General features: G+C 35.8%; 1 protein-coding gene and 1 long non-coding RNA gene across 2 annotated transcripts; both read left to right on the top strand.

The window, feature by feature from the left end:
* On the top strand, window positions 1-513 carry LOC145811252 (uncharacterized). Its single transcript, XM_082907559.1, has one exon. The coding sequence runs from the start codon at window positions 1-3 to the stop codon at window positions 511-513; it is 513 nt and encodes a 170-aa protein (XP_082763685.1).
* A 9902-nt stretch (window positions 514-10415) lies between these two features.
* LOC114259777 (uncharacterized) lies at window positions 10416-17752 on the top strand. The gene is made up of 4 exons (XR_014360252.1): window positions 10416-10724; window positions 12529-12590; window positions 14727-14792; window positions 17551-17752. It is a non-coding gene; the product is annotated as an uncharacterized LOC114259777 (long non-coding RNA).
* The last annotated feature ends 1225 nt before the right edge of the window (window positions 17753-18977 follow it).

Genomic DNA, 18977 nt, shown 5'->3' with positions numbered 1-18977 from the left:
ATGGCTCAGTTGGCTTCAGCAGACCAGTCCGACCTCAGTCACGGTGTTCGTCTCGAGTACCTAGCCCACCCTGCCATTTCTCCTGATCAGCAAGAAGTGCAGTTCCTCCAGAATGAGCCCATCCCTTGGGCGTCGGACATCTTTCTATTTTTGACAACGGGTGAACTTCCAGATGACCAACAACAAGCCGCCAAAGTTAAGGCCCGGTCATCCAATTACATCCTCGTCAGTGGTATCTTGTACAAACGTGATTTTTCATGCCCGTATCTGCGATGCCTCAGTCCAGCTCAAGCAACCTATGTGATGCGAGAAATCGACATGGGCATCTGCGGTAATCATTCAGGCGGCCGATCCCTTCCCCACAAAATACTTCGCACTGGATATTTTTGGCCTACCCTCCACCAAGATGCGATCGACTTCGTGCTCAAGTGTGATAGATGTCAACGCTTCGCCATCATCTGCCATGCTCCTCCCACTGAGTTGATCAGAGTTTACAGTCCTTATCCGTTCTGATTAAGGCTGAAATATACATCATTGAGGCCGTTAATTGAAATCTCTTAACTTCACTTGCTGGTCAAAATTGTATATTTAATGTGTGTTGAGTGTCAATCAGGTTGTATATCGTTGGAGCATAAAATGAGCAAAAGGACAGAATTTGGGCAGAGTTGACTTTCCCACACGTGCGTTGACTTTTTTCGCACGTGCGTTGACTTTTTCGCACGTGCGTTGACTTTTTCTGGGAAAGTCAAACCGACGTTTTAAACCTGTTTGGATGAGATGGGAAGGATAAAAAGGCAAGTAAAAGGCTGGATTAGGGTTCTGAAATTGTTGGGACCTAAAGGGAGAGGCTAGGGTTTGGAAAGGAAGAGAAACAAAAGCTCCAAGATGTCTCCCATGGTGGTTCATTCTCCTTCTACCTCCTTCCACTCCTCCATGAGTGGCTAGTCTTCTTTTTCTAGGGTTTTGAAGAAACCCTAGCCATGTAATAGGTTTTTTTTTTTATTTTATATTATGTAAAGGTTTGAACCATTGTATGGTGTTTTAGAAATTCTTTATATATAATTTTCATTATCTTTTCAAATATTTGACCTTCTGTGATTGTTGAATATTATCCATACATGAATTTTCTATTCCTTCACATTCAAGGTATGGGACGAACCATGCTACGAGGAACGAGTCGTATCACTACCCTAGTTTAGAGTGAACGATTCGTATTACTTGAGATGGTTCGTGCTCGTACATTGAATGTGATAATCTTCTTGTTAAATGCTTTGAGCTTGTAGTTGCGAAGCATTAATCCATTCAAACCATAGCATAATTAATTTCAATTGGAAATCCTAATTATGTGGTTAGTGGTGAATTCTCTACCCTAGGATTTTTCCCCAATTCAGTAAACCCAATTTCATTTATTATTGATAATTTAATTCCTTAGTTTAATTTATTCGTTATTAAATTAGGTTATAAACAACCAATCTTTTTATCAAAATTAATTTAGGAATTTGACAATTAAATTAGTTTAATTTCACAATAGTCCCTGTGGATCGATACCTGGACTTGCCATTATTCTGATAGAATTTGGTATAGTTTAGTATTTAATTTTGGTGTGTTCAACGACCCATCACGTTCGCCAAATAGGGGATCGATTTGGTCGGTCCACTTCCTACCGGCCGAGGCCAGACCAAGTTCGCAATTGTCGCCATTGATTACTTCACCAAGTGGGTAAAAGCAGAACCCTTGCCACCATTACCGAACGGAACACAACCAAATTCATCTGGCAGTCGATTGTATGCAGGTTTGGAATCCCTCAAGCCATCGTCTCCAACAACGGTAAACAATTCGACAACTCCAAATACAGGAAGTTCTGTGCAGACCTCCAGATCCAACCCTGTTTCTCCTCCTCAGGTCATCTCCAAGCCAATGGCCAAGTCGAGGTCACCAACCGTTCTCTTCTGAAGATCATCAAAACTAAGCTAGAAGCTGCTAAGGGACTTTGGGCTGAGGAATTACCGAATGTACTCTGGGCTTACCGAACTACAGCTCGGACTCCCATTGGGGAAACCCCTTTCCGCTTAACATATGGCGCTGAGGCGGTTATTCCAGTGGAAGTCGGTCTGCCTACCCCAAGGGTTTCACATCCAGATCCAGAACTAACCGAAGAGCTCCGTCGGGCAGACTTAGACCTAATCGAATAGCTCAGATAGACCATCGCTGTCAGATTGGCTTCATACCAACAGAAAATGATAACACACTACAACCGCAAAGTCCGACCAAGGGAGTTCGCTGTAGGGGACCTTGTCTTGAGAAAAGTAACTATTGCCACCAAAAATCCGACTGAGGGTAAACTGGTAGCCAATTGGGAGGGACCTTACGTTGTGAAAGCCCGACCATGTCCGGGCACTTACCGACTTCAGGACATGGAAGGTCGAGACCTCCCCCACCCATGGAACGCTGAACACTTGAAGCGCTACTTTCAATAAACTCCTACTTTTTTATTGCTCAGTTATTGTATTTTCTTTTTAACAAATTTACAGACATGAACATACTTGTTCTCCCCTGGCATAATGTAAATTTTGATCAACTGGATCGCACTTTCCATGACAACAATTTTATATCTCAACTATCTGTGTGTTGTCTCAATAACATTTTTGTTGCAGCACTTATTAAAAAGCCTCAGCCAGATTGAGCACAAACAGCCTCAGCCCGACTAAGCACTAAAAACCTCAACCAGACTGAGCACTAGCAGCCTCAGCCCGACCGAGCACTAAAAGCCTCGGCCAGACTGAGCACCAGCAGCCTCAGCCCGACTGAGCACAAATAGCCTCAGCCCGATTAAGCACCAAAAGCCTTAGCCAGATTGAGCACCAGCAGCCTCAGCCCGACCGAGCACTAAAAGCCTCAACCAGACTGAGCACCAGCAGCCTCAGCTCGACTGAGCACTAAAAGCCTCAGCCAGACTGACCGCCAACAAGCCTCAGACAGACTGAGTACCCAAAGCTTCAGCTAGACCGAGCGCCAACAGCCTCAGCCAGATTGAGTACCAAAAGCCTCAGCCAGACCGAGCACCAATAGCCTCAGCCAGACTGAGCACCAAAAGCCTCAGTCAGGCTGAACACCAAAAGCCTCAGCCAGACTAAGCACCAAAAGCCTCGGCTAGACCGAGAGCCAACAGCCTCAGCCAGATTGAGCGCCAACAGCCTCAGCCAGACTAAGCACCAAAAGCCTCAACCAGCCTGAGCTTTAAAAGCCTCAGTTAGACTGAGCATGATGCACTCGACCAGACCAAGCCTCAGCCAGACCAAGCATAACAAGTCTCAGCCAAACTGAGCGCCACCATTCCAGGTCCAAACTGAGTTACTTGCAACGTCAGTAAATCACAGCTTAGCCCCAACTGAGCACGCATACTTGTGGCATTAGTAGACACACTTAGTCACAATTCCAAGTCCAAGTTTTTACACAACTTTTCACTTAGTCAAATTCCAACGACGTCCTTACATGTTTCCTTTACTAGTCAGATTATTTTCTTGTCCATCAACTTTTACAAGTCAACCTATTTCCTTACTAGTCAAGCCTAACTCCAATAAATCATTCTCATCCACTTCAGCAGTGTGGCAAACACAAACTCATAATTTTATCACATTTTAAATTCCACTCTGCATTGAGGAGTTCTTAACTTTACTCTGCACTGAGTTTTTATTATAAGTTTACTCTGCATTGAGGAGCCTTTAACTTTACTCTGCATTGAGTTTTTATTACAGATTCACTTCCACTCTACATTAAGGAGTTCTTAAATTTAGTTTTTATTACAACTTTACCTCCACTTTGCAGATGTACACAAGCCACCATTCTCATTCATTTCAGATGCACAAGCACAGACAATCAAATGAAAACACAACTGAAATTTTATTTATTCACAAATTTGTACATAAGTTCATTACAGTAATTCAAAAACAAAAACAAACACACAAAAACAACTCTAAGTACAAGGTCTTCTTCTTCTTTTTCTTCTTCAATTACTCCCCCTCACTGGACACGAGGTATCTCATCCAGGAGGGTCTAGGCCACATCGTCGTCGTCAATTTTTACACTACTTAGGTCTAAATCTGGGAACAGCTCCTCAGCTTTACACTTGAACATCTTCCAACCACTGTCCCAGAACTTAGCCATTTCGTGTTTATAGAAGTCGGGCCGCTGGAAGCTCTCAATAACTTCTGCCTCAGTCTTGCCCCTAGCAGTCGTCCTCGACGGGCCCGCCCCCCCAGACTCCTCCTTCGCCAAGCTGCTGGCGACCGCGGCATCAACTGCCGTCTGAAATTCAACAGACCCCTTGAATTGATCCACTGCTACAACACACAGATCAGGGTATGTCGCCCTTTCAGAGGCTGCCTTAGCCCTCTCTTCCTCCAACTCCTTCTGCAGAGTCGCCCTTTCAGCAGCCGCCTTGGCCCTCTTTTCCTGCAACTCCTTCTGCAGGCCCTCCCTCCCCTCCATTGCCTTAACACGCTTATCTTCCAGCTCCTTCTGTAGCCTAGCAATCTCCAAGTCTGTGTTTTCTTTTTCCTTGATCTGCTGGGCACGCAGATTTTCATTGCTGGTCATAGCCTCTTCAAATCGTTTGATAGCGACCGCGCAGTCCTTTTGAGCATTCCCCAGCTTCTTCTACTCGCTCACCAGTTAGAACTCGAGCGACACAACCTGGCGGCGTTCATTCTCCAGCTCTAACTTGACCGCTCGCAGCTCAGCATGGGCACTCTTCCAGCCTGCACGCTCCTCCTTCAAACTTGCAAGTTGAGCCTTGGCCTCGTCTGCCTTCATCTTTGCAGCCGCCGCCTTTCTCAACAGAGCTCTTGCTAAGGTGGTTACCTCCATTTGAGCAGAGCATAACCCCCTCAGCAACTCAGCCTCATTGAATCTGGCTACTGAGCGCAAGGCTGCCTCATCTACGATCCCCACAAGGCGATCTGCACCTGCCCTGGCTGGGCCTTCTTCTCCCTCCAGCCGCCCAGCCACTGCGCGAGTGTGGTAGATCTCAGTCGTCAGCCTGACACCCCCTCCTTGGGGCGCAGGACCTCCCTGGGGCTGTTCTCCTCCCCTTGGCTCAAGGCCAGTTGCCCCACCTTCTACTTGTACTTCGGGGGCGACCCTCGCCACCTCTGAGGCGATCTTCGCCATTATTGGGACGACCTCCACTCTCTCCAAGGCGATCTCCACCACTTCTGGGACGACCACCCCTCCTGAGGTCTCCTCCATTCTCCCTTTCTCTGCCTCCTTGGCCATGCTGGTCTCTTCTGCCATCACTTCCCTCCTCCTCTTCACGGCAGGCTCTTCTTCACTCCTCCTCACTCTCCTCTTCTTCTTTACCACACCCTCCACCTCCATCTCCTTCAAAGCCTTCTCCTTCAAAGGATCTACTGGGGGCGGTCGGGGCACGAATCCACCTAAGTCCTTTTCCCTCAAGGGTTTGGGGCGAGGTCGAATCCTCTCCCTCGCAATCGACTTTGGCGGTCGGTCTTCCTGGGACTCTTTGAACTTACTGGCTTTGGCGAGGATAGCCATATCCTCAGCCTCTTGCGCTTTCCTACTCGCCTCCAATTCAGCTCGCCCCAGATCTCCACCGCTCGGCTGAGGACCCAACCCCGCTCCAAACAAGGCTGAGGGTTGAACGAGTTCATCCCACCTAACCCCCTCATTCTCCCGCGCATGCCTTCACCTTCTTTATTCTCTTATCTGCTGCTGCTCCCAGTTTTGGCTTTACAGATTTGGTGGGCACTCTCCATACCGTGTGCACCCTAGCCCCTCTATTCGCAGACACATAGAACCACCGTGGCCTCCAACCTTTAATTGATGACGGCAGCCCCGCCACCAGACCCCTCCCTGCCGCCGCCTGTAACGTCACCCAAGTCTCTTGTTATCCTGAGGCCTTATAACATGCGAAGAATTCGTCTACTGTCATGGCCGCCTCTTCGTTCGCCTTCGGCCACGCGCTTGCATAGGCCAGTACAATCTTCCACGCGTTGGGCATTAGTTGGCCCGGTGCCACCTCCAAACGGTTCAGGACATCTACCACCACTCGCGGCAGTGGTAGCCTCAGTCCTCCCTTTAATGCTTCATCATAAAGGGCAAACTCCCCCGGCCTTGCGTCGGTTGGCCTTTCCGTTGAAGTCGACAACAATAACTCTATTTCAACAGGCACCTGGTATTTTTCGCGAATAGCCTCCAACTCTACCGCGGTAACCGTTGATTTGTCAGCCTTCGTGTGCCAGTGATCCGGTTCCGCCTAGCTGATTAGCTTCGGAGCTGCTATCATGGTGGAAACATGAGATCATACCACCGGTTTCCCCACCCTCTCCATTTGCCTCTCCGTCCTATACTGCTCTACTAACTCCACTGCGTCGTCATCACCAAGCGGATCCACCCTAACATTCATAGCTTCTTCTTGGGCCATTTCTATGGTATGTCTGCGAATCGCTTCGGATGCAGGTGCAAGGAAATTGAAAAAATGTTGCAGAGGTATATCGTCAGTAACAAAGGAGTTAACACTTGGAATGTTTTGATTTTTCGCAGAGAAGTAGGTAAATCGAATAATGCCAAAAGCCCAAGGCTTGCCTGTATTCCAAGGGTCGCAATTAATTTGCGCTAGTTTGAAAACTTTTCCAAACATCCGCCAAAACTGTCTTTTCAACACCTATAATGACCTATCGTTTCATTTCTGATCCAACGCCTAATCTCCCTCCCACGAGATGTTGCCACGTGTACGACCACGATCCACTGTTTCCTCCCCTTACCTTGTCTTTTCCACTTCAAATCACCACGTGACACGCCGCCTCTTGAGCCCCGCGCCCCTCCACCTTACCCTTCGCGGTTGGTCCTTCTCATGGTCAGCCTTCGCGGTCAGCCCTCCTCGTGGTTGGCCCTCCCACTCGGCCGACCTTCGCGGTCGGCCCTCCTCGTGGTCGGCCCTTTCACTCGGCCACGATTCGCGGTCGGTCCACCCCATGGTCCTCCCTTCTTCTCAGTCCACCCACTCGGTCACCCCTGCCGGTCGACCTCCATCCTGCCAATCTCTAACACCCTCATTCTCTTCATTAGTATTCTCTTCGTTGGTCTAAAGCTGCACTCGGGAATGAGGGACTACTGACGTGGGTAAGCCCATAAAGGCCATAGCCCACTATGAACAACCCAAACCCATCACTCAGAGCCCAATACATAACCCAGCTGGTGAAGTCCAGAACAGTTAGAATCCAACGCGGCATAAAGAGCCAATGACATTCAGGCATACGGCAGGTAAAGGACAAGCCACATCAGCAGACAAATATCTTCAAAGTTATTGCCACTGCACATCACCATTAATGCAGCCCATCACAGCATTTATTACGACAACACCTCTCCGTTGGAACAACACCCCTTTACCCTGAACAAGGTAAGCTACAGCATAGACTTTCGGCCAAGATGGCAGGTCGGAAGGGACAGCGAAATGATGACCAAAGGATATAAGCAAACGTTGAAGACAAGAAGAAAGTTAAGTTTTCTATCTCCAATTCATATCTCTACATTTCATTTCTTTCCCTCTCTAACTTGTTTGTCTAAGGGTTCGCTGGGGGACTCTCCGTTCCCCATTGAACTCCTGTGCAGAGTCTCAGGTAGGCTTGGCCATTCAGATAACGGTTAGAGAAGCGTGGACTAGTCCGACCCATTCCCTCTGGAACCCGTTGTATCGTAACTGTATTATCAATAACTTCTATTAAATTAATAATTGAAATTAATAAATTACTAATTGTAATGAAAAAAAATTAAAAATATAATAATAATTGATGCTAATCAAGCCATTAATTGACACTAATTGATTTATAATGAAAAAATGAAATAATTTTATACTAATTAATACTATTAATAATATTAGTATTAATTAATGTTAATTAAGCCATTAATTGACACTAATTAGTTTATAATGAAAAAATGAAAAAAAAAAATATACTAATTGATACTATTAATAATTTTAGTATTAATTGATGTTAATTAAGCCATTAATTGACACTAATTAGTTTATAATGAAAAAATGAAAAAAAAATTATACTAATTGATACTATTAATAATTTTAGTATTAATTGATACTAATTAAGCCATTAATTGACACTAATTAATTTATAATGAAAAAATGAAAAAAATTTATACTAATTGATACTATTAATAATTTTAGTATTAATTGATGCTTATTAAGCCATTAATTACCGCTAATTAATTTATAATGAAATAATGAAATAATTTTATACTAATTGATACTATTAATGAAATGATAATTTTTGTAATATTAATTATGTTAACTTTTATTAATGAAATAATTTTTTAAAATTAAAACCGAAAAAATGACAAAATAATCATTTTAAAATCATATAAGGGCAAAAAAGACAATTACACAATAAAAAGTTATTTTACAGCTTATTAATCAAATACTATTCTGCTGCTTAAATTTATAATTTCACAACTGCACCAAAAAGGTTAACAGCTTATGTTCACAGTTATAAGCCATAATCTGTTAAGTTATAATCTATAATCACTTTTCCATAACTCTACCAAACCGAGCTATTGGGGTGTTCAGTATGAATTATTTTGGCTAATTTATAGATTTTAATTTTGGAAAATTTATTTTAAATTGTTTGGTTAAATTATTTTAAACAATTTCTGATTATAACAACTTATTTTAACTCAAAAAAGTTAATTATGAGAAGTTACTCACCTCTTGCTTCTGACTATCAGTTTCTACCGTACATATATTAATTTAAGATTATACTCATAGGTTTTTTTGATAAATAAATATATATATACATATATATAGAAAAACATCCAAATGGACTATAGATTATATATATATATATATATATGTGGAAAATGTGCACTACTAGTGAATAACAAAAAATAAAAATTAATCACTGTGTTTGGTTGTGATTTTTTGAACACGTTTTTTTGAAAATTTTATACAGCCTATTTGGTTATTCTGAAAAATGTTTGGTTTGAGTTTTTTGAATTAAGTTTTTTGAAAACTCAATTTTTTTGATTTTCGTGTTTTTTTGTTTTTAGTGAATATTTTTAAAATTTTAAACATTTTTTTTACTTTTTTAGATATACCTTACTTAGATGTATCTAAAAAGAAAAAAATTTGTGAAAAAATATTTTAAAAATTTAATAAATACATAAAAACACAAAAAAAATGTACTGAATTCTGGTTTTTTTTTTTTGTATTTTTGGTATTTAGTGAATTTTTAAAAGGTTTTTTTCACAATTTTTTTTACTTTTTAGGTATATTTATATTAGGCATGCCTAAAAAGTAAACAAAATTGCTTAAAATATTAAAAAAATTTAGTAAAAAACAAAAAAATACGAAAAATAAGAAAGTAAAATTTTTTGAAAAGTATTTTTAAAAAAACACAACCAAGCAAACTATCCATTTTCAAATTTTTTTTTCCAAATTTGATTCTAAGAGCCTAGGCATTAGTACACTGTACTTGTGTGCTCCTCACGTGATGTGAAGAGCCTTTGCTTGTTTCTTTTTTTTCCTAATTTGTTTCTCTCCCTCTATCAGCCACGGGTTAACCATGGTACGTATAGGTACAATTTTTTTTTTTTAATTATTCACACAGACAACCCAAATTTTTTTTTTTATCAATTTGACTATTTATTTAAATTTGAACATAATTCAACGATTTTGAAAATAAATTTAAACATAAATATACAATTTTGTAAATAAATTTGTTAACAAATTTATGATTTTCTAAATAAATTTAAACATCGATTCACATATTTTTTTTTAATGCCAGTTTTAAACAACTGAGTGTTTTTATTCATTTACGATTTTCTTAATTTTGTACATAAATTTACGTTTATTGGAAACTTGTATAAATTAACATTTTTTTGAAATTTGTATAAATTTACGTTTTCTGCAAATTTGTATTTTAATTTTGGTTATTCCGAAAATGTGTACATAAATTTGTCAAAATTATGATTTTTTTAATGCAAATTTCTGAATTATTTTTGTGCATAGCATTCATGAAAATTTGATTATACGGCAGAAATTTTTTAGTGCCAATTTAGAAAAAAAAAATACATTTTCTGTGGCTGAAATGAGTGAAAATTTTATAATAAAGTTGCACAGTTAATGGTAAGATATGTACCCATAAATGAGTACATGCCACATTATGTTTTCATCAAACCAACCATGTACATATATATATATATATATAATAAGGAAGCTCAGATTTTTACTTTGATGGGACTTTTGTCCCTTTGTCAATACATAGACTGTTAGATTGAATTCAATCTAATGGTTCACAATGTCTAATCACCTTATAGTGTCTCTCTGTCTCTCTCACACACACTCCTCTCAAATTTTCAACGCTCTCTTTCAAATTTTGAACACAGACGTCTCTCTCTCTACATTACTCTCTTCATCTTCTCTATTTCTCTATTCCTCTGAACCGCCCCAAGCCCCAACAAACCCATCTCAATCCCTCTCTCTACATTACTCTCTTCATCTTCTCTCTTCATCCATTCCTTTGAACCGCCCCCAACAAACACATCTCAATCCCTCTGAACCGCCTCAAAATTCTTTAACTTCGCCGCTGGCCGAATCCGAGCTCTACAACTGGCGTGGCTCCAACGCAGAGGTAAAGAATTTCTCTCCATCATCCGAAAACCAGAGTCAGATGTGCGAACCCTCCTCCAAATCCACAGAGGTAAAGAATTTTTCTTTGTTGTTTAATCATATATAAATTATTGATTTTCTTTGTTGTTTTCTCTCATATTAATCAACAAATCAGACATTTTTGGAGATTAATCTAGATAGCTTTTTGGAGATTAATCTAGACAGTTTTTTGTATCAAAATGGGACAATTTTTTGGGGATTGATCTAGACATTTTTTTGTTTTGGTTGGGAAGGTTTGTTTTGGTTGCCTATTTTGCCATTTTTTTTTTTTTTTTGGTCTGTTTTACCATATTAATCTAGACAACTCTGCTTTTTTATTTCTGTTTTGGGTCAGACAATTTTTAAACCCTTAGTGTGTTGTCATATTTTTTTTTCATCTTATTTTTTGTTCATCTTTTTCATCTTATAGAATGGCCCAATAAGTCATGTATTGCAAGTGTTTGATAGAATGACCCAATAAGTTTTCTTTATTTTGATTTTGGGAAATATATATAGGCACACAACTAGAACCCATTTCTTGAACAACCAATCATGTTTTTTTGTTTTGTTTTTTTATTTTTTGGTGTGAGTTTACTGGACTCAAATCAATTACGATCATTACACATGTGTTTGATAGAATGACCCAATAAGTCATGTATTGCAAGTCTTTGATAGAATGACCCAGTAAGTCATATTAAATTTATATATATCCCAAAAACTTTTTAACGATATGCATCCCCAAAAACTTTTTAACGATATGCATCCAAAGTTATAATCACAGTAGTTCATAATCTTAAAAAAATATCATAAATCCTCATAACTAAGGCCACTTAAATTCATAATTAAACATCACAAAATTTTATAACCAAAACCACCATGGGTTATAACCATAAACACTACACAGTTCATCATAAATTTGAGCATCACAAAATCTTATAACTAAGTTCCACAAATCATTAGTATTCTGGTGCATGTTACACATTTTTTCAATGCTTATTTTATAACCAAAACCACCATGTGTATCAAAGAATTTTTCAATGTTCGATAACCATTCTACTAAAATGTTCGATAACCAAACTTTATTAATAAAATGTTCTGATTGTTGATTTTATCAAACATTTTATGAAACTTTTTATCAAACATTTTATCAAACTTTTTCACTGTGAGTATTGTTTTTCTTTAATTTTCTAGGTGCATATAGGATTTTGGGTATACTTTTATGGATTTTGTTGATTTTTCTTATTCATACATATTATCTATTTATATATACACACATATATATGAAGAGTTGGTTGGGTTCCACGAAACCCATTTACTTTGATTTAGTAGGAATTTGTAGGACTATTATATTGAGTTACTCTATTGAATGGTTGTTGTGCCATTACTATTGTTTGGTTGTTACAAAAATGTTTGATAACCATTCTATCTTTCTTGCTTATTAAGTGTTTGATAAAATGTTTCGATGGAATTTACACACATACACAAATTGACTTTAACACACACCACACACATTGGTAATTTTCATCATAAAAATTCGTGACTATCTTATGATGTGCATCCTTTTTTTTTTTGACAAATAAACGAACTTTATTAATATGATGTGCATCCTTTTAAGAGTGGAGATTATTAATTTCCCCTAATATATGAGAAATCAATATTTAGCCAAGAGAATGCATTAAAAAAATATATATATTCAAAGAACAAGATTGAAATCTTAAACAAATAAATTATGGGTTTGTTGGGTTTGTTGGATGCTCTGTTCTGCAAAGTAAAGGTAATACTCTCATCTATTTCTTAATAGATTATTGTGTGTATATATATTGATTACAATTTTTTTTTGTTTTTTTTCTTTGAAGCCATAGAGACCATCAATTGATCATTAGTGGAATAGAGAAAGAACGATTCCCAAAATCAAACTGTGAGTATTGTTTTTCTTTAATTTTCTAGATGCATGTAGGATTTTGGGTATACTTTTATGGGTTTTGTTGATTTTTCCTATTCATATATTTATCTATGTATATATACACACAAATATATGAAGAGTTGGTTGGGTTCCACGAAACCTATTTACTTTGATTTAGTAGGAATTTGTGGGACTATTATATTGAATTACTCTATTGAATGGTTGTTGTGCCATTACTATCGTTTGGTTGTTATTAAAATGTTCGATAACCATTCTATCTTCCTTACTTATTAAGTGTTTGATAAAATGTTTCAATGGAATTTACACACACACAAATTAACTTTAATACACACCACAAACATTGGTAATTTTCATCCTAAAAATTCATAACTATCTTATGATGTGCATCCTTTTTTTTTTTTTTTTTTGGACAAATAAACCAACTTTATTAATATGATGTGTATCCTTTTAAGAGTGGACATTATTAATTTCCCCTAATATATGAGAAATCAATATTTAGCTAAGAGAATGCATTAAAAAATATATATATTCAAAGAACAAGATTGAAACCTTAAACAAATAAATTATGGGTTTGTTGGGTGCTCTGTTCTGCAAAGTAAAAGTAATACTCTCATCTCTTTCTTAATAGATTATTGTGTGTATATATATTGATTACAATTTTTTTTTTCTTTCGACCATCAATTGATCATTCACGGAATAGAGAAAGAACGATTCCCAAAATCAAACTGTGAGTATTGTTTTTCTTTAATTTTCTAGATGCATGTAGGATTTTTGGTGTACTTTTATGGGTTTTGTTGATTTTATAACCAAACATTGGTAATTTTCATCATAAAAATTCATAACTATCTTATGATGTGCATCCTTTTTTTTTTTTTGCAAATAAACAAACTTTATTAATATGATGTGCATACTTTTAAGAGTGGACATTATTAATTTCCCCTAATATATGAGAAATCAATATTTAGCCAAGATAATGCATTAAAAAAAAAAATTCAAAGAACAAGATTGAAACCTTAAACAAATAAATTATGGGCCAAAATTAAAAAAATAAATTATACAAAAACAAATCAAACCTGAACTTAGGCTTTTTGTATAAGAAAAACAATTGTCAAAATTGACTTGACCTACTTTGGTCAATTTGATAGAGATAAAGTCATTCTCATTCATTTTTTATTTTTGCAATCTCATTGATCAGAAGTACCATATGTCTATACTTTTATGGCATTCGAAGAATATTCAATAATTTTTCAAGTATGATTTAATTATTTAATGTTACAAGTCTATTGGACGAATTAATTTTTTTGTACAAATTTCTTTTCTTTTTCCTTATTGTGATTTAAAATTTCTTTTCCAATTGTCAGTACTGAATTTATCTGTGAATAAAATCAGTAATAAACTTATCTTCTCCCTACAAATTTGGGTACTTTGTTTTTTGTCATCCCATCATCCCCACCATCACCAACAAAGCTCTCACTCTGTCAAATCAAATGGGGGTTAAAAGGAAGAAATTGGTTTCATGTTAATACCAATTTTTATTTCATGTTAGTCAAATGGGTTGAGGATTGTTAACATTAAATGGGTTAATGTGAACATTAAAGTTAACCTGACTGTTAACATTAAGCCGAAAATAATATAAATGGTCATATTTTTTACTCATAGTTTCTAATTAGACAAAATATTTTTGGTATTTATTGAATACTTTTGTGTTTACTTAAGCTTTATCTAGAACATTATTTAGTGGTGATTTGCAGAATGATGATGAGTTGTGGTGCACAGCAAATGTGAGCAGTGATTTTGTTTTGGGATAATGTTCTTATACTTTTTTTTTATTATTATTATTATTTTGAGAAGTGCTCTTCTTGATTTTGAATTTGGTGCTCCTTCATTTCTAAAAGATATATTTTGTTTATGGTGATTCTTTTGGATATATTTATTTATTTTTTGTTACTTTTTTCAATTATTTTTGGTATTGGTATATATCTAAGAATGTTTCAGTTGCAACAAGAGTGCTTCAAAGTTGAAAATCACTTCCAATTTACTTGCTTTATTTAGATTTATGGTAATTTGTGTATGAAGCATTGTGTTTGTGGTCCTATATATCTTAATCATTTCTTTAAATTTGCTTAATAGGTTCATATTAGAGAGCTTGAGGAAGAAGTGAAACTTCTTAACAACCTTTCGCTTCTGAACATTGTGGTAAGTATCTGATTTGCATTCTTATTAAAGCATTTTAATGTTTCCTTTTGTTGGTCATCTTTTAGAAAACAATTCAAATATCTTTCTGCGCCTATCCATAAATTCTTCAAAAGGTAAGGTATAACTTCCAATTTCTGGTTGTGATAATAACATTCTAATGATTTGAGCACATGCAAGTTTGTTCAAATATAAGTGATGATCCTCGCCACCATACATAGAACTTTAAACTGAAATCAAAGTCTAATTTTTCAAGGCAATTAAAATTCATTGGGGTTTCTGTTTTATAATTTGTTGTGGTATTGCTTTGTTTTCACTTAAAATCTATTGGCTTTGGTCTGATTTCCTTTGTTTATATAGAGTTATGAGCCATTATATTGGTTTTCATTTTTCTGGATAATTAATTATTTTCTTTTATCCACCAATGTCGATAGCTATTATGGGCAGTTTGGAAGTTGATTTCAATAATTTTTGACTTCCATGATTCTTTGATTTTGAAGACCAACACATGCTCTACATAGTTGATTTGTGGAGATTCTCTCTCTTTCTCTCTCTCTCAAGATTCATATTTAATGGGTTCAATAACTTTTTCGTGGTGAGCACCCAAACTTAGATTTTTAGATATATTTTTCATGTGAATGAGTTGTTATTTCGTGCTTTTATTGGTATATTAGTACGGGATTTTGGGGTTTTTAGTACCATTGTACACAAAGAGGTTTTCATTTGAACCTTTCTCACCTTTGTTTTTCCCCCCTAATATTTAATGTACATTTGTAATCTCATCATACACCACTAGTTGAGCCCACGTGTGTTTGGATTTTGTTTTAGGCTGAAGATTCATAATGGAATGATTCCCACTCACTCCCACCCTCTACCTCAATTTTGGTTTTTTTAATTGGTACAAATGTATTCAATTTCCATGGAATTCGAAACTTTACCAATGGAAGCAATTTAAAGTTGAGGCATGAGTTATAGATATAAAAGGTAAATTCATGACTTAATTTGTCTTATACTTATAGAAGTTGAGTTGGAGTTTTTATTTACTAAGATTTCAAATTCATGATTAATGATTAATTTCAAGGTTTTATTCAAATTCAAATTCATGACTTAATTTCAAGTTTTGATTTACTTATAGAAGTTGTGTTAATGATTAATATTTGAATTTTTTTTTTTCCGATTAATTGATTTTGAATTTCATAACTTAATTATTTGGATTTGTAATATCATCCAGTTCAATTTTTGATTAATCTCATTAACAAACGTCTTCTTATTTACATAGAATCCTCTAATTGGTTGCTTAGAATTTCATCATTATTAGTTGGTTTAACAGAGAAGCCTTCTATTTGTTAGCATGCTTTCAATTTGATTTCCAAATTCTATTTTTTTTCATAGTGTAATGATTTAACTATGCTCATTGTGGAATCTAATCTCTATTTGTTCTTGGTATTATTACTTGGTAGGTTACTGATATTGACATAAAACAGTGCATCTTTAGCTTAAATTTTATTTTATTAGTTTGGCATCTACATATGTGTGTGGTTTTGATTGATTGCTTTAATTAGATAGTTTGATTCTTGGTCTAAAGAAACTAACAAAATGCATAGGAAAACAAAGTGCAATAGCTCATATCTTTGTCAGATTGATTCAATTCAGTTAAATTAATAGTATTGGGTAATAGTAAAATGAATATATACTGTCTTTTGGGTATAAATAGGACAGTTTCATGATTTCATTGTAAATTTTATCATTTTTACTTGAATAGTCAAATGAAATTGGGAAGTTTGAACTAAAAAGTTTTGTGGATGAGGTTGTTTTGTTGAGTATTGCTCATTTGGGACATTTAATTTTGTTTTTGCATGTAATCTTTGTTATTAAGTGATTTTGTATAGAGTTTCAATTTCAATAGAGTTGTTAATAGTTGTTGATTCACTTCCTCCTTCTCTCAACTAAATCTCAATTTGCTTTTTAATTTTTAATTTTTATACTGGTTTGGTTTTGGATTTAGTTTGTGTGGAATTCAAAATAGAAAATTGTTATTTTTTAAGTTGAGTTAAAGGTGTGAGATGTTGTGGTGATGACTGAAATTTGGTTTTGGAGTACTTGCCACCACTGACTGAATTTCATCATAACTTTTCTAGCATTTTATACTACTGATTTGGTTTCATTTGTGGGTTTTTTTAATTACATTTTTTTAAACTTAAACACAGAATCATATTTGAACTGTTATTTTTTCCCAAGTGGATTTGGCATAATTGGTAGTTTTGCCCTCTTTCCTAAATTGTGGAATTTAAGTTTTTATCATTAAGTTGATCGTTAAATTATAATTTGTGAACTTTATCATTTCTTCTTCCAAAATTTTCTTTGTTAACATCTAGGCGATGACACTGAATGTTCAGTTCAAATATCAGTTCAATTTTTAATTTGTAGTTCCTAAAGTGCCATTATGGAGCAACAAGAAGATTTCAAAAAAATTATGGAGTTACAACCATTTGGGTGCTTTTTGAATGGCTAAGTTCTCTCTCTCTCTCATGTAACATCAGCCACCGAAATTGAAGTTGGGCTGATGTTTATAAGTTTGATACAGAGAAATTAACGATGTTGATATGCCCAATAGCCACTGCACCCACTTAGACTTTCCTCTTAAGCACTACTTCCTCAAATGGCTCTTCTTAAAATACCACTCTCCACTCCTCTTTAAAATTCTCTTATTTATTTTTATTTTTTTCCCTTCTATTGTTCATTTTCATCACTTGAATTACAGGCTGTTAGGTGATGGAATATACAAGTGGGTGACATGGATTGCACAATTGGGAGACAACGCGTATCTAACGTAAAAAGCCTTTTTTTTTTACTATCATTCCTTCTTTAAATACTATAAATGCATACACATATGTATGCGCATAATGTAATGGATAGAATGAGTATGTAATGGATAGAATGAATTTATTTAACGTGAAAAGATCTAATGGTTCCATTTGAAAGATGTTTGTTTGTGAGACTATAGTTCCCTTCGAAAGATCAACTGGATTTGCAAATGGATCTTTTGATATTTTTCAAGCATCATGCATTTATGGTGGTGTGCTACTGGCAATAAAAAATAATCAGATCTAAAATTCATATAGAGATGTTGAACCAAGTTTAAAGTGGGACTACACTTGAGGCTATACATATAGAATGCATGATTATTTATTTTTTGGTTTCAAATTAATTCATGAACTATATGTATTGAGTAAATCTCTCTTGATTTCATATTGTAATTACAAAGTAAAAGGACAAGGGAATTAAAAATGAAGAATTATGTGTATACTGAAAGTTTCGTATACACTGTGACACAGAGTTTAACCTTGAATATGAAGAATTATTAATGGATTGAATAGATCATAACTACAATGTGGTGAATTTTTACCAGTATGGAAGCTCTACATTAGTTTCTTTTAACTTTTATTTTTCATTGGTCAAAAGTGTATTAACTTGAATGTGATTTTTTTTTTTAAACTTGGAGTGCCGTAGGCATGGGTCATCCACTAGTATATATATAATGTAGATGAGAGTATTTGTTGATGTGAGATTTGTTTATTTTTTATTGTCTCTCTCCTTAATTTGAAGGGAAATTTGAAATTGTAATGATGTATTTTTTAGAAAACCAAACAATGATTTTTTTTCAAAAAAGAGTTTTCAAATCATTTTTTCAAAAAAAAATTCAAAAAAACGCAACCAAGCATAGTGAATTCAATTTACAACTAATAAAAGCTAATTCAATTTATAATTAACAGGGGTAAAAATGACATTTACATATCAAAAAACTATTTCACATCTTATTTACTAAACACTACTTAGCAATTTTAATTTATAATCCAGCAGCTGCATCAAACAGATTAACAACTTCTAATTAAAGTTATAATTTCTAATCCATTAAATTATAATCTATAATTTGTTTTACCAACAGCACCAAACATCCTATTGTTTTGTTTTGTTTTGTTTTGTTTTTTTTTTTTTGAGCTTAAAAAAGGAGGCTTTGAGGTGTCATCACTGCCTCCGTAGGCCCAGGCTCCGGAGTAACCAGTTGGCAGCCTGACTTGATCCAATCCATAGGAAGGGACCCACCATCGAGGCACTAATGGAACTCAACTATACGCCACAGATCCGTCGAGGGTTCGAACCAGAGTACAGAGTAAGGTCTCAAAGAGA

This window comes from Camellia sinensis, chromosome 2 (genome assembly GCF_055761805.1).
Source record: "Camellia sinensis isolate YWXY chromosome 2, ASM5576180v1, whole genome shotgun sequence".
Classification (NCBI taxonomy): Eukaryota; Viridiplantae; Streptophyta; class Magnoliopsida; order Ericales; family Theaceae; genus Camellia; species Camellia sinensis.
This window is presented reverse-complemented; position numbering and strand designations above follow the sequence as displayed.